General features: G+C 45.6%; 1 protein-coding gene across 1 annotated transcript in view; it reads left to right on the forward strand.

Moving 5' to 3' along the window:
- SLC6A11 (solute carrier family 6 member 11) overlaps positions 1 to 15,208 on the forward strand; it is a 124,082-nt gene that overhangs the window by 95,660 nt on the left and 13,214 nt on the right. The window contains exons 8-9 of the mRNA XM_010377274.2: positions 5,506 to 5,630; positions 13,329 to 13,441. Coding sequence (XP_010375576.1) covers positions 5,506 to 5,630; positions 13,329 to 13,441 — 238 coding nt within the window. The remainder of the gene's footprint in view (positions 1 to 5,505; positions 5,631 to 13,328; positions 13,442 to 15,208) is intronic.

Raw genomic sequence — 15,208 nt, forward strand, 5'->3', positions numbered from 1 at the left:
TGTGGTGGAAGTGCTGGTCTAGGATGATGGTCAGTCTGTTGACGTTTCAGTCTATTGGGGTCTCGGCACCCCTGAACTCAGTGCCTGGAACACAATAGGCTAATATTTCATGGTAGATGGACAGCACATCTCTTCCTTAGAGTCTAAGAGCTCCATAAGCAGGGATAAGACCATGGAATGACAGTGCAAAAATCCCTTATCACAGAGTAGTGGAGAAAGGAAGGAAGGTTTTTGTTGTTGTTGTTGTTGTTTTTTAACAAATGGTTCTGAGATAGGATAAGTATTTTGGGGAAGTCATCAAATTAGATTCTCATATATCATCTCATCTTTCCACCATAATAAATGTCAGATTGATTAAAGAGTTAAACATTTTTTGAAAGAAAACCATCCTGTAAGTAGGAATGAAATACTGATTTCAGAATGGGAAAAGATGTAGAAAACATCAAAAATAATTAAAGAAATCACAAAAGAACAAACTAAGTGATAGATTGGTCCACATAAATATGGAGAACTTCTAAATTTCTGGAAAGAAACACAGAAACTATTCAAAGTAGCCACCTCCATAATGTGAGACTGGGAAGTCAGAGGTGGGGAGGTAGGCTTTTCCCACTTCTACCTTCTATACAGCTTAAATGAGTTTGTTTTGTTTAGTTTCTTTTGTTTAACTCTGAGTACATATTGCTTTTATAATTGTTTTAAAAATTGTTAATACAAATATCATCTACGTTATTTTATTTCCAAATATGAGAATTTTCTGTAAGATTAACAAGCATTCCCACAATGTATGATACTCAAGGGGTTTATATCCACAACATATGAATAATACAAACAGATCTACAGGAAAAATACTAAAATACCAGTAGAAAAACAAGCAACACACTCTTTTTTTCTTTTGGAGATGGAGTCTCGCTCTGTCGCCGAGGCTGGACTGCAGTGGTGTGATTTCGGCTCACTGCAAGCTCCGCCTCCCAGGTTCATGCCATTCTCCTGCCTCAGCCTCCCCAAGCATCTGGGACTACAGGCGCCCGCCACCATGCCCAGCTAATTTTTTGTATTTTTCGTAGAGATGGGGTTTCACTGTGTTAGCCAGGATGGTCTCGACCTCCTGACCTCCTGATCCGCCCACCTTGGCCTCCCAAAATGCTGGGATTACAGGCATGAGCCATGGTACCCGGCCAACACACTCTTAAAATATTGAGAGTGTTTTTCCCAAGTCCTGTTCAGCATAGGTGAGGGTAGGTGAGCAGGTTGTGCCATACGCCTGCTGGTGGGACAGAAACTTGGAATTAACCACCACATCACTGGGTCATCGTGTGGCTCGAGTGGCACCATGCATTTGAAAGAACTTTTATCAGTAACAGTGTCCCTCCCACATTACCCCATCTTTGAGACAGGGAAAGTGAAGCTGGTGGAGGTGGTACCTTGCTAGACATGGCAGGGCCTGGACTCTGACTGGGGTCTCTCAGTGTCCATCTTGGCCTCCCCACTACATCCTTTCTGAGAGCTAGCTTAGCGGTCACATTATGAACTCACTTGTTAAATCGGCAGTGTTTGCTGTGTGTCTACTAAGTGCGAGGCCCTGGAGTCGGTGCCATGGGAGATGCAGACAGCAGTGGTGCAGCCTATAGAGTTTGTAATTTGGGGAAATCAAGACAATGGGGAAGTTAATATGGGCAGGTCCAACATGCTGAAAAGAGAAGCTATTGTAGAATCCAGTGTGCCATCAGGCCGCCGTGAGTTCTGCTTCTCGGGTTTTTTGGATGAGAGGTATTTGGGTGACCGGATGATGACGAGATGCTAGAGACAGTCAGAACAGGTTGTCCAGAAGAAGGCATCTACGTTTTGTGGAGGATGTGAGCATGGGGGATGAGAAGTGAAGCACTTTGTCAGCCATGATGAAAATGTTAATTATAGACAGGAAGAAAGAGGCACCCAGATAGGAAGAACAGCACATGCAGGCTTCCAGGCTGGGCCAAGTCTGATCCCCTTGGGATACCAGAGAGGGCTACTGTCTGGTATCCCTCCATGGGGATACAGTATCACCCCATCAGTAGCTTACGGTCAGCATGGGGACCTCTGTGCTGGGACCTTCAGAGATCACTTGGTCACTGTCCTCTCCAGCTAGGCCATCAGCACCATGAGGATGTGGGCTACATGTTCTTGTTCTCTGCTGCATCCCTTGTACTTAGTTTAGTGCTGGCTTCTATGCAGGGAAGTCAGAACAAAATCACCCCATTACACAAGCAAGGAGACAGCGGCCCATGGAGCTCAAGTCCCTTGCTCCTGTTTACATCGCCAGAGCTGGAGCGTGGCTTTTCACCTGAGTCTTCCTGGCTCCTGCACCCCCATTCCTCACTACCAGGGGTGGTCAGCTGTTTCCCAACTGCTGGAGTTGAAAAGGGTTTGGTCAAAAGTGCCTTGTCTCCAGCCTGTGTCTTGGGGCAGTGGCAGTTTCATTCCCCAAGGAGTGTGTGGATGATGTGTGCTGTCAGCTGTGAGTCCCTTCTACTTCCCCCTCCAGCAGGCAGGGTTTTATTCCATCTCTCCCATCAGCAGAAGAAAGCAAATCCCCTGGGTGGCAATGCAAAATCAGAAGGTTCATTTATTTCCTTTTCCAAATTGTTCTGCAAGTGGGTCTTCTCAACTCCGATGGAGTAAATTAGTACCCTTTCTCCTGACAGCACAATAGCTTCTGGAGGTCTTAAAAGCCCAGTTCAGCGCCTGCTGACTTCAAAGCACTGTTACATAAGCCTTTTACCTTGACATGGGAGCTGGGGAAGGAATTAGAGGGCTGGAAATGGAGCAAGCCAGGCAGGGAAAATCCTCACTTCCGAAGACACCACTAAGCTCTGTCTGCTTGAAGGGGTGGGTGTTCTAGGGACTCGAGGGGAGGAGGGACAGGTCATGCATGGGGCTGGAAGGGACCTCAGGTCCCTAAACAGCTTCTCTGTCTCTCCTTCTGTCTCTCCCTAATGTGAGAAAGTCACTCAACAGACCTGTGCAGGAAGATGGGAATTTTTTTAACAAGGGACATTTGTTTTTCAACACCTGTGTGGATGCCCAGAGACAATTTTTTAAAGTCAGGATTTGTTCGTCATAATTTTTAGGGTGCATCGTTTTTGTTTAGCTCCTAGCAAAAGCATGGGCTTTGATCTGTTTGACTCATCTCCCCCAGCCTCAGGATTCAGTGAAACGTAACCCAGGGCTGGCACACTGCAGGTCCTGAGAGCATCACGTGGGAGAATTTCAGAATGGAGAGACTGTAGGCAAAAGCTTTCCTCCCTGGTATCATCCAATGTCCACTGCTTGATAAGTCAGGGCCATTTTGCCTCAGACTTCAGGAAACAGGCACAAGGAGCAGATGTATCCCAACCTTAAGAATAACTCTGCCCTTACCTGGGCATAGCTGAATTTCTTTTTGAGCAGAGGTAAATCAGACTTGCAGATAAAGTCCCCAGTTATACCAGCCCAGCCAGCATTCACAGTGCCAGAAGAGTTATTTAAAGGGACATGTATCAGTCATCCATGGCCACAATACTGCTATGTAACAAACAACCCCAGCACACAAGGGCTGACCACAGCGAGTGCTTGCTTGTATTGCTCACAAGTCTGCTGGTCAGCTGGGGAGACTCTCTTGCAGGCTATGGATTGAAAGACCCTGGGTTTGGCTCCAAAGTCCAAGCCAGGCTCAAGTCAACTCCACGTGGGTACATTCTGGGGTCCAGGCTAAAGGGATAGCAGCTCCCCTGGGGAAGTTCTCATGGAAAATCACAGAAATGATATAGGACAAATCCAATCATGCAAGCACATCTCAAGCCTCTGTTTATGTCACATCTGCTAACATCCTGTTGTCCAAAGCAAGTCATGTGGCTAAGCCCAAAGTCAGTGAAGTCAGGGAAATATACTTCACTCCAAGGAAGAAGGTTGTGAGACTGAGTCCTTGCGGAAAAATGATTTGATCTAGTGCAAGGCCAAGAAATTCTGTTATCCAAGCACCTTGTATAGTCAGTGAGATCAGGTTCGAAGAAAAAATATTGCAGGTAGAATTGGAACCCAAGGCTCTTGACCACCAGTTCAATGCTCTCTCTACTCTGCCCTTGATTCCTCGGGTCATTGCAAGGCAACAGGGTGTTACAACCACCAACAATGTTAATGTAGGCTTTGGTTGCATTATAAAAAGTATGATGTCAGGAGAAGAGGAGGTGAGAGTCCTGCTGTGTTGTCGAGACTAGTTCTGGATGTGACAATTGAGGAGGGACTGGATAAGCTGGAGTGTATTACAGATTTCAAGCAAAATAAGGAATTGATAAGGGAACCAGAATGTTTAACGGAGAACAAAAAACTCAAGGGGCTATAGGGCCATTATCTTCAGATCTGCCAAGCCTGAAGGAACTCCAGAGTGTTTTGGAGGGTAAAGCTAACTTTATCAGAGATTTCAAGCATGGGTGAATACAATATGAGAAAGTTCTTAGCACTCTAAGCAGTAACAAGGAGAAAGTACCACTGGAAAAAATGGCCAGCTCCTCATTCCTGGGTGTGCAAGCAGAGGTCAGCCGGCCACCCGCAGGGATGCTATGGAGGCTAGTCATACCTCTGGCAGGAGGTTGAACAAGGTCACCTGGTAGCTCCTCCCCTATAAAATGGGGTATTAACATGGATTGTATACGTAAGTCTCAGTCCAGGCACTGCAGTGGTTGAGATTCTAAGGGCTAACTTCCTGACTTGGTAATTTTAGGATGCCAGGCCTGAGGCAGGACCAGCCGGGACTCAAGGGTACCGTCTTCATCTTGACAAAGTTCCATTGTTTCTAGTCTGATTTCTCCTGGGTCATGGCTTTATGCTGGTGCTTCTTAGCTGGTGAGTCCCCCCTCCCAAGAGCAGGGGACAGTCACTGCCCTGATAAACCTCTCCATGCAAGGGTTCAACCTGGAAGGGGCTGCTCCCTCGCAGCAGCAGAGCAGAGACAGACTGAGGTCTGGCAGATGCTGCTCCAGTGAACAGCTTGGCCAGGATGAATGTCACCATAAAGCCTCTGCCCCGGAGGCTGCCAGAGCTTCAGGTGCAAGGCCCATGGTTGCTCTCCTGGCTGAGAAGCCCCCATTTCTCCCATGGAGGCTTCTCCTGCCCTCTTTGCTTTGAGCTCCCAGGAATACTTTCCCAGGCTTTCTCTCCTACCAGGGACTTGGAGGAGTGTCGGTGTGTTTCAGAGTATTTTCTCATTAGTTCTGCATTTTCCCATGTGCCAGCCTCCCTTCCCACGCTGACTCCATATTTCTGATTCCTGACCTACCTTATCTTCTAGAAATTCAGGAGAAGCTGTGTGACCATGGGCCAGCCACCTAACCTCTCTGAACCATGAGTGCTCCATCAGAAAAATGGAGCTGCCTGTGCCCGCACTTCTCTGCCTGCCCCACAGGACAACCATGGTGCTCGGGTGGAGAATGTTCAAGCCGTGCACCGGTTCTGCCCACTCTGACCTTAGTGCCTCTCGCTGCTTCCCCACAGGGACTGCATCATGCTCTGTTGCCTGAACAGTGGCACCAGCTTTGTGGCTGGATTTGCCATCTTCTCAGTCCTGGGTTTTATGGCGTACGAGCAGGGGGTACCCATTGCTGAGGTGGCAGAGTCAGGTAAGTTCGCCAAAGGAGGGGATGGAAAAGGCGGCGAGGGAGGCCAGGAGTGATGGTCATCATGGAAATGCCATCTTCCTCTTTGGCTCACACATCTGGATTCAAGCCTCAGAAAGGGGCCCCACCATTCATCCACAATCCAGGATCCTGGGAATTACCGAGGAGGAAAGCCTCGACACCTCCTCCCTCCCAAATCCAAGGCATCCCCAAGTTTTGTAGATGCTGTCACCCACTTCATTCATTTCTCCCAAGCTCCACTGTCTCCCCACTAGCCCGGGCCACCATCACTGCTCACCTGGATGGCTCAGAAACCTTTCACTGGACTCTGCCTCTGCTATGGTCACTTCCACTTCATGCTCTATCCTGCAGGGGGATTTCTTTTTTTTTTCAAAATGCGAATCTGAACATGTCTTCTCTGATGAAAAGCCTTGCTTGGCTTCTCACAGTGCTGGACTCAGCATGGCCACAAGGCCCTGTGTTGCCTGGCCCCTGTGGCCTCACCAGCCTCACCACCCACCATTCTCCCATGCTCACTCTGCCCCACCACAGTGGTCTGCTTCACTTCTGCAAGTTAACTCTCTCCTCCTCCCTCAGGGCCTTTGCACATGCTTCCCCTTGCTTGGAGAGCACCTCTCCCTCCCTCTCTTTCCCTCTTCTAGACACAGAAGCACCATGAGTGTGACAGCCTTGAGTAGAGATTGACATGTGTGTGGAGCAAACCCACCACAAGCAGGGTTATCATTGTTTGGGTGATTGTGCAAAATGGTGAGAAACTGTTTCCTTGATTTACATGGTATTTGAATTTCCAGAGAATTAAGTGCATATGAAAAAGTACATAGTTTGTGTTTACATGACAAACGGAGTCTAACCTCAGATAAGTATGAATAGGTTTTTCACCTACAAGCATGTCCAGTGGGACATTTTTTTTAAGAGCAGCACAGGGCATCTGGCCTCCCTGGCCTCCATCTACTCAAGGCCAGTCCTGCCCCCACTCATTGTGACACCTGACCCACCTCCCTCTCGAGCCCCGGTCCAGGGTGTGGCTGTTTAGGTTTGGCCTGTGCAGTCAGGGAAGCACTCCTCTGACCCACCAAGACCGGCAGGCCACGGGGTGTGGATGTCAAAGGAGGCAGCTGATCAGCAAGCTCTGCTCCACGGCTGCTCAGAGTCCACCTTGCTCTTGGTCATGTTTATCAGAGATGCAGGGGCCCTGCTGAAATCAGGGGTACAAGCTAGACCACAGGATATGAGTACGATCAAAGCTCTCAATCACTGGGCACCTACTCATTGGACAGGAACTGTTCCACACATCATCTCATAGGATGCTCAGCTCAGCCCTCTGAAGTGGCATTTTTGCTGCCCCCATTTTACAGATGAGAAAACTGAGGCTCAGGGACGTGAGGCCACTTAACTAAGGGCACGCAGGCTGGAAGCAAGAGAGCTGGAACTTAATCCAGGCCATCTGGCTATCAAACTCATGTACTTCCCACTCCATCCCACTATGGCCGGGTTACCTAGCCCTTCACAAAACACCTCTGCCTCTTCCTCATGTTCAACCACAGGCAGCCCTGTGAGGAGGGATCATTGCCTTCTCAACAATAGCGTTGCTTACTGTGAGAATCCGTGTCCTCCTCTGAAACTCCCTTGTAGTGCTGCGTAAGACAGAGTAGCCACAGCACTGTTGTTGTTCATTTTATCATTGCTTCCATTTTGGAGGGGAGTCCAAGAGAGGAGTAATAAGAAGAAAAAAAGCCAACTAAAATTAAATTTTGGACTTCTTCTTATTCAAATTGAAAGAATACTCATTGTGGAAAAATAGAGAAACATTAACAGAAGAAAAAAATTCAAATCCAATGCAACACCTTGGGGTTATCCCGCTAGGATTTTTCATACATATCATACATATGTAGCTATAAGCGTGATGATCAAAACTGGATGATATTATCCTTGGCATTATGTAGGCTGAGTTCTTCCATTTATAATAAAGCATGAGGAGCTTGGCCCTCAGTAAAAACAGATTGTTATCATGAGTTGTGTGGTATTCCATTGAATTGATGCACTAGAATTGACTTTCTCTGTCCCACTTGTCAGGCTGTTGTTTTTCATATACTACCTCATGAAATGCTCCTGGCACCTCTGCAACATAGGTTTTACCAGAGCCTTCACTCGTGGCTGTGCAGACTATGCCCTGCACAACTCCATCAGGCACTATTCACACAGCAGTCCTAGCTTTTACAGTGCCTGTTACAGACGAGGACTTTGTAGCTCAGAAAGATAAAGTGGTTCATCCAAGAGCATACAGTCTATAAGCAGTGCAGCCTGGATCTGGTCTTTTCTGCCTCGCTTTCTTGTGTTGCTGTTGGCATCAAGCAGGAAAGCCTGCTCTGTGCCCCTGGTTGGGGGTGTGGATCACACCAAGACCCTCTTTAGGAGTCTGCCAATTGGAGCAAATGCAAGTTACAGCTGAATATGTAGTCACCTCACCTTTCTCAGAAGGACCTGGGCTCACTTTCTGAGGCATGATTTTTGGAAAATACTTAATTAGATGCCAGAACACTCAGTGGGATGTCCCAGAACACCTTGGAGACTGAGCCAGGGAGACAGAATGTACTTCTTGCAGGGCTCAGATTTTGTTCTGTTCTAAGCCTAGTGCCTGAGATTTGCTGACCTTCCCTGCATGTCCTGCAGTCTGTCTCTCTGATGCTGTTGCACTCAGGATGCTGTCTCCTAGGGGAGAGTTTTACACAGCTTACAGTTGGGTCTTGCTTCTTTATCTAGCCTAATAATCTCTTAACTGGAGTATGTGGTCCATTTGTATTTTGCAATGATTGATATGGTTAGATCCTGAGGTCTGTTTTAGGACAGAAAATGTCAGAATAATAATCAGAAGTGGAAAGTGTCACATGTGTGGTAGAAGTGCAAAGTGATATGTTATTAACTTGAATAAGTTATGATGTATAGTCTTGGTCCAATTGCTTAGAGAAAAATAATAAGAGGTAGAACTAAAAAGCTAATAGATGAAACAAAATTGAAAATTAAAAATATTTATTAACCCAAAAGAATGCAGGAAAGTGCCACATAGTAAAACTAAACAAAATAAGCAAACAAAAACAGAAAACCAAAAAGAAAACAAATACAAAATAGTAGACTTAAATCTAACCATATTAATACTTATATTAAATTTAAATGGACCAGATACACCAATTAAAAGGTAGAGATTATCAGACCAGATTTTTTTTAAAAGAAGACCCAACTATAAAATGTCTAAAAGAGACACACTTTAAAGACACAGATAAAGTATAAAAGAATGGGTAAAGATATACCATTCAAGCAATAAACATAAGAAAACTGGCTTGACTGTATTAGTGTTGGACAGAGTAAACTTCAAGTCAAAAAGTATTAGCAGAGATAAAGAAGAACACCTCATCTTGATAAAAGGGGCAATTCATTGAGAAGACATAGGAATCCTAGTGAGTTTGTACCTGAAAGCAGAGATTTGTTATATAGGGAGCTAAAACTGATAGAACTGGAGGGGAAAATAGACAAATCCACAAACATAGTTGGAGATTTTAACACCCCTTTCTAATGATAGAACAATTATATGAAATGTCAATAAAGACACGGAGATCTGAACAATACTATCAACCACAATGACTTCACTAATATTTATCAAACAGTGCACTCAGTACTTACAGAGCACAATTCTTTTCCAGTGGACATGGAACATTCACCAAGATAGACCATATACTATGCCACAAAACAAGCATCAGTGTATCTCAAGAAATTGAAATCTATGAATATAATGCACCATGTTAATAGATCTAACAAAAAAACATAAGATTAGCTTCATCAATGCATAAAAAACCTTTAACAAAATTTAACACCCATTTACAATATAAAATAATCAAGAAAATAGAAATTGAGGAGTACTTTTTGAAATGTGTGTGTGTAAAAGTTTTTAAAAAGCAGATATCTATAGTATCCTACCCATTACGTGAAAAAAGAAGGGGAGATGAGACAATATGTCTACTCATTTGGGCAAAAGAAATACAGAAAGGATTAACTAGAAACAAACAAGAATGGTTACCTTCAGGGATGGTCGGAAAAGGGGTGGAAAGAAGAGAGGAATGGGAATGAGGGAGGAAGAATGAGAAGGAAGCAGTGCTTCTTTGAATAGATCTTTTTTTTTTAATTAGCTCTGAGTCTTGGTAATGTTTCACATACCACTCAAAATAAACCATCATTTTTTTGTAGTGGAACCCCAAATTGAATACAAATAGTAACAAATGAACTTAACTATACTACAAATGAAAAATGTCACCATGCTGAAGGGAATGCGGAAGGAAAAACTAACCTATGTAACTTTGAGAAACAGCATCTTGACTGGATATTGTAAGGCTAAAGACAAAAATAACTGTATTGTGCTCCAATTAGTATAGGGGTAGCAATTCTGCAACTGTTATAAGTGTGTATATTAGGATTGAACAAATAGGTAAACATTTTATAGATAGATTTTTCACTGAGAAAGAAGTTATAAATAAGGAAAGGACAGATGCTAGAATGTCTTTTATTGGAATTGGAAGTATCAGTATATTAAAACTCATGGTTTTCATCTGTGTACAGATAGATATAGAAATATTCATGTGTATATGCATGGATAAATATACATATATTTCCTATCTTTGTGTGCTGAGAGAGCTTACAAGCAATAATACTCCATAGTTATGAGCACACCTGGGGCTCAGATCTTGGTTTCTAAACACTATTCTTCAATTTAAAACAAAAACAAAATCAAAAACAGGGCTCCTTGACAAAGCAGTTGATTTCAGGGCTAGGGCAAGACAAGGTGAAGCTAGAACATTTTTGTGATGCCAAAAAAAAAGGAAGTGCTCAGAAAAAAATGGATGGAGCCATGTCAAAAAGCCATGGAAATCAACCTGAAGGAACTCCCAATGGTCAAAACTGAAATAACTTGAAGAGTAAAATAAATAATGATAGTATTGGATTGTAACCCATAGAATAAACTACCCAGGAGTCCATACTGACATATATAAATAATTGAATAAATAAATGGTGTGAAAGGATACTATTCCTTGGAGAAGAATTATAATTAATAAATATAGAAGGAATAAGGGAAATACCAAATCACCATTAGGCAAACACCATTGTAATCATGGTTGCAGGCAAGACCCACCAATGGATGCTATAATCAGTAGGTAAAAGTTGGAGTAGAAACAGGATATTTTCATAATCTCAAAATATTTCCCTCCAAGAGAGTTAACAATTACAAAGAGAAAAAGAGTAACGTTACAGTGGAGAAACCTAGCAGACAACAGTTTAACCTTAACCTTAAGTGATCAAAGTAAACATCACCAGTAATAATATTGATTGACATGTACCCCCTGATATAATACACCAGAAAGGACATAACATCACTGCTGTGGTTTTCTAGCCAAAAGATGTACAACCTCAGCATAAGTCATGAGCAAATATCAGACCAACCCACATCAAGAGACATTCTGCAAAACAACAACCAGAACTCATCAAAAATGTTGAGTTTAGAAAAGACCAAAAAAAGACTAAGGGACTGCCAAAGACTGGAGAAGACTAAAGAGGTACAACCACTAAACGCAATCTGGAGTTCTGAATTAAATGTTGGAACAGAAAAAAGGGGGCAAAAGGAGGAAAACTGGCAGAATATGAATAAGATCTGTGGCTTAATGGTATTATACCAATATTAATTTACCAATTATTAAATATTGAATGCGTTCCCCTAAAATCAGAAACAAAGCAAGGATGTATGCTATCTCTGCCTCTATACCGTATAGCAATGAAGTTCCTAGAGAGTGCAATAAGGCAAGAACAATAAAAATAATTAAAGGGAAGAATAAAAATTTTCTTGATAAACATACTGACCCAGCCAAAAATCCTAAGGAACCTACTAAAAAAGTAATACGTGAACTCAGTGAGGTCAAAGGACAAAATATATAAAATCTATTGTACTTCTTTACATGCTAGCAGGAAACAACTGGACAGTTTTTACTTCTGCTCTTCACAAGACACCATTAAGAAAATGAAAAGGCAAGCCACAGACTGGGAGAAAATATTTGTAATAACTCCTCTGATCAAGGATTTACATCCTAAACATATAAAGAACTCTCACAATCAAATAAAAAGGAAACAACCTAATGAAAAAAAGTGGACAAAAAAATCAAGCCATCACTTCACAAAGGAAGACATATGAACAGACAATAAACGTGAAGATACTCAACGTCATTAGCTCGTCATTAGCTATCAGAGAAATGCAAATGAAAACTATGATATAACATCTCTCTCCCACTGTAATGACACATCTTAAAAGACTGACAATATCAAGTGTTGACAAGGATGTGGAGCCACTGGAAATTGAAAACATTGCTGGTAGTACTGTAAAATGGCACAGCTACTTTGAAAATCAGTTTGGAATTTCTTAGAACATTAAACACGTGATTGCCATATGACCCAGCAATTCCACTTCTAGGTAGAATAGGCAAAACTAATCTGAGGATGAAAAAAAAAAAATTGAATTGATGGTTGCCCAAAGTGAAGATGAGGAACGGAGGCAAAGAGACAGCAGAGGGGCCCAAGGGGCCAATGGCAGTGTTCTATAGCTTGATTGCCATGGCTTGATTGTCATGGTGGTTATCTGGGTATATACACTTTTTAAAACTATTAAACTAGTGTGTGTAAATTATACCTTAATGAAGCTTCTCTTTAAAGTAAAAAATCATCAGAGTTCATGTCTATTAAGCATTTACCTGCTTCAGTGCTTTCCATTTATTGTGTCATCTCACTGCATTAGCAAAACTAGGTAGGACTTTTTTATCCCCATTTTTCAACTAAGAAAACAGATTTGAGCCCAGGACACCCAGCTACAGAGCCTGTGCTCCTGACCACTGTGCCACAGGGCTCGACTCTCAGGTATCTGTCTGCTGACAGATACCTGGATGCCACCACCAGCTCTGCCCCACCACCACCTGCCTGCCTCTGTGCTTGGCCCTCCCTAGAGGCCCCTTGCTGACCTCCCTCTGCTTGGCAGCCTCCTTCCCTGGCGAAGGGGGTAGACCTGGAGCTAGTAACTCACCCATGCACTCGGTTTCCCTTTGTTGTTGATAAAGTTCATCCCGAGGACACATTAACCCAGCCCTCTTATGTGGAGCAACTAAAACAAGGGAGTGTGGACCTGGAAATGAGAGTGGAAGCCAAAGGAAGAGGCTACCAGGGTGGAAGAGCATTTCTCCAGCCTGGACCCGACCTACCACAACCACTGGGTGCCTGGTCCTTGCCTCCCCCTGGGCAGACGGAGTCAGAATCACTGGGTGGGCTTGAGAATCTGCATTTTAACAAGAAACTGCACCTTGCCCCTTGAGAACGGTAGAGACATGTCCAGAGGAAGATCCATGGATCAGCCCAACCTAGGCTTGAATCCTTACCCTTCCAAGGCCCTTGTTTACCTCTTTCTGCCTCAACTTGCTCATTTGCAAAACGGGCATCAGAATAGCACCAACCGCCTGGGGTGGCTGGGAAACAAGTGGTTTGAGTGAGAGGCAGGCACAGTGCCTGTCGCAGAGGAGGCTCTCAGTAAATGCTGGATTAAACTAGCAATGGTATGAGGGATGGGGCTCCACCCAGTGGCTTTTTCTCTCTCCCTCACTCCAGGCCCTGGCCTGGCCTTTATTGCATACCCCAAGGCGGTCACCATGATGCCTCTCTCCCCGCTGTGGGCCACCTTGTTCTTCATGATGCTCATCTTCCTAGGCCTGGACAGCCAGGTAAGGGGCCATGGGGAGGGGGAGCCCAGGAGGGAGGGGAACCTGGGCCAGGAGGCCAGACGCCACCCTTAAGAGTGACTCCCCAGGCCCAACCACTCCTACCTGGTCCTGGCATCAGGGCCCTGCCCACCGTCCCCCATTCCACCCTCCTCTTCCCTCCCAGCAACCCTTGCACCCCCCCCATCCACCAGGTGGGCTCCACACTTACCCACAAATGTCTGTTCCAGCCCCTCTAAGCCTTCCCAAATACTGTTTTCCTTACTGGAATTCCCAACTCTCAATTCATGTTTAGAAAAATTTGCTAAATACTTCCCTTTTGCTCAACCACTCCTGCCAACAGCACTGCCTGGCACAGCAGAAGAGAGTCTCAGAGAGTGAGTCCCACAGCATGCATGTCCCTGTCCCAACCCAGTCACTGAGGACACGGACACATACAAAAGCACCTCCTCTTCCTTCCTCCATCTCTGTCCTGGATGCCACCACCAGCTCTGCCCCGCCACCACCTGCCTGCCTCTGTGCTTGGCCCTCCCTAGAGGCCCCTTGCTGACCTCCCTCTGCTTGGCAGCCTCCTTCCCTGGTGAAGGGGGTGGACCTGGAGCTAGTAACTCACCCATGCACTCGGTTTCCCTTTGTTGTCACACAGCGGCAGGCGCTCGCTTCCCACACTGAGCACACTCCAGCCTCCCATCCCAGGTCCCCGGCCTCTTTCCCACACTATTCCCCCATCAGTCCCTGAAACCCACCCTTTGCCTGCTACTCCGCATAGCAGTTTTCCCTAGGAGCCCTGGAGAACTTCCCCCAGCCACAGCCTCCCTGCCTAGGAGACTGGGTCTTGGCCAGCCAGCGCTATGCTGTGCAGGAGGCTCTGCAGGCAAAGCAGTCAGACACCCTGGGCCCCCAGGTGAAGTGGGGAGACACACCCAGCCCAGCCTATGGGAGTGCTGCCCTCACACATGACCTTGTGCCAGTTGAGTCACTTGGCACCCAAACCCCACAGCCAGTGTGTCTGTCAAGCCAGTCGAGTCCAATTTCTTCCCCTGAACAGTTTCCCAGAAGCTGCTGAGCCAAATCACCAGGTGTTTCTGCTGATAATCTTCCCTTACTGTTGCTGTTGCAGGCAGAGGCCTTGGAGGGATTGACAGCTTATTCGTGACAGGCCAGGCCTGCCTAGCAGAGGGCGGGGGGTGGGGCTGGGGCCTCGGCTCGGGGAGTGCCTGGGCTGAGCTAAGCCAGCACTTGGGCCTGGGGGCCCGAGGTCTGGCACAAAAAGTGGTGGCCACTCTGCCTACCCCCATGCGTGCTGCCCTTGCTGTGTGCCTTGGATACATTCTCAGTTCATTGTCACCATAACCACACGGGCTGGGGGGGTCCTTTCGTTGCCTCCATTTTATAGAAGAAGAAACTGAGGTTCAGAGATACTGAGTGACTTGCTCAAACATGCACCCGGGCCTGTCTGCCTCTTGGCCTACACAGTGCAGGTGTCTCGTCAGTTTCAATCCTGGATAAACAACCTCCCTAGCATCCCATCCTCTTCCCTAGGACCTGGAGAAAGGATAGACAGAGCCAGCCCTTGCTGGTGAGGCGGAGCAGCTGCGAGGCCACAGCCTGGGCTTGAGTCCCAGCCCCATGACTTGCGAGCTGTGTGCCTTGGGCTAGTCACCTTGCCAGTCTGTGCCTCATTCCCTTTGTCTGCACAAGGAGTGTTGAAACACCTTTTCTGAGGAGGCAGAGGTAAATCAGAAAGGATTTGGAGCCAACAAATGGCTC

This window comes from Rhinopithecus roxellana, chromosome 1, assembly GCF_007565055.1.
Source record: "Rhinopithecus roxellana isolate Shanxi Qingling chromosome 1, ASM756505v1, whole genome shotgun sequence".
In the NCBI taxonomy this organism is placed as follows: domain Eukaryota; kingdom Metazoa; phylum Chordata; class Mammalia; order Primates; family Cercopithecidae; genus Rhinopithecus; species Rhinopithecus roxellana.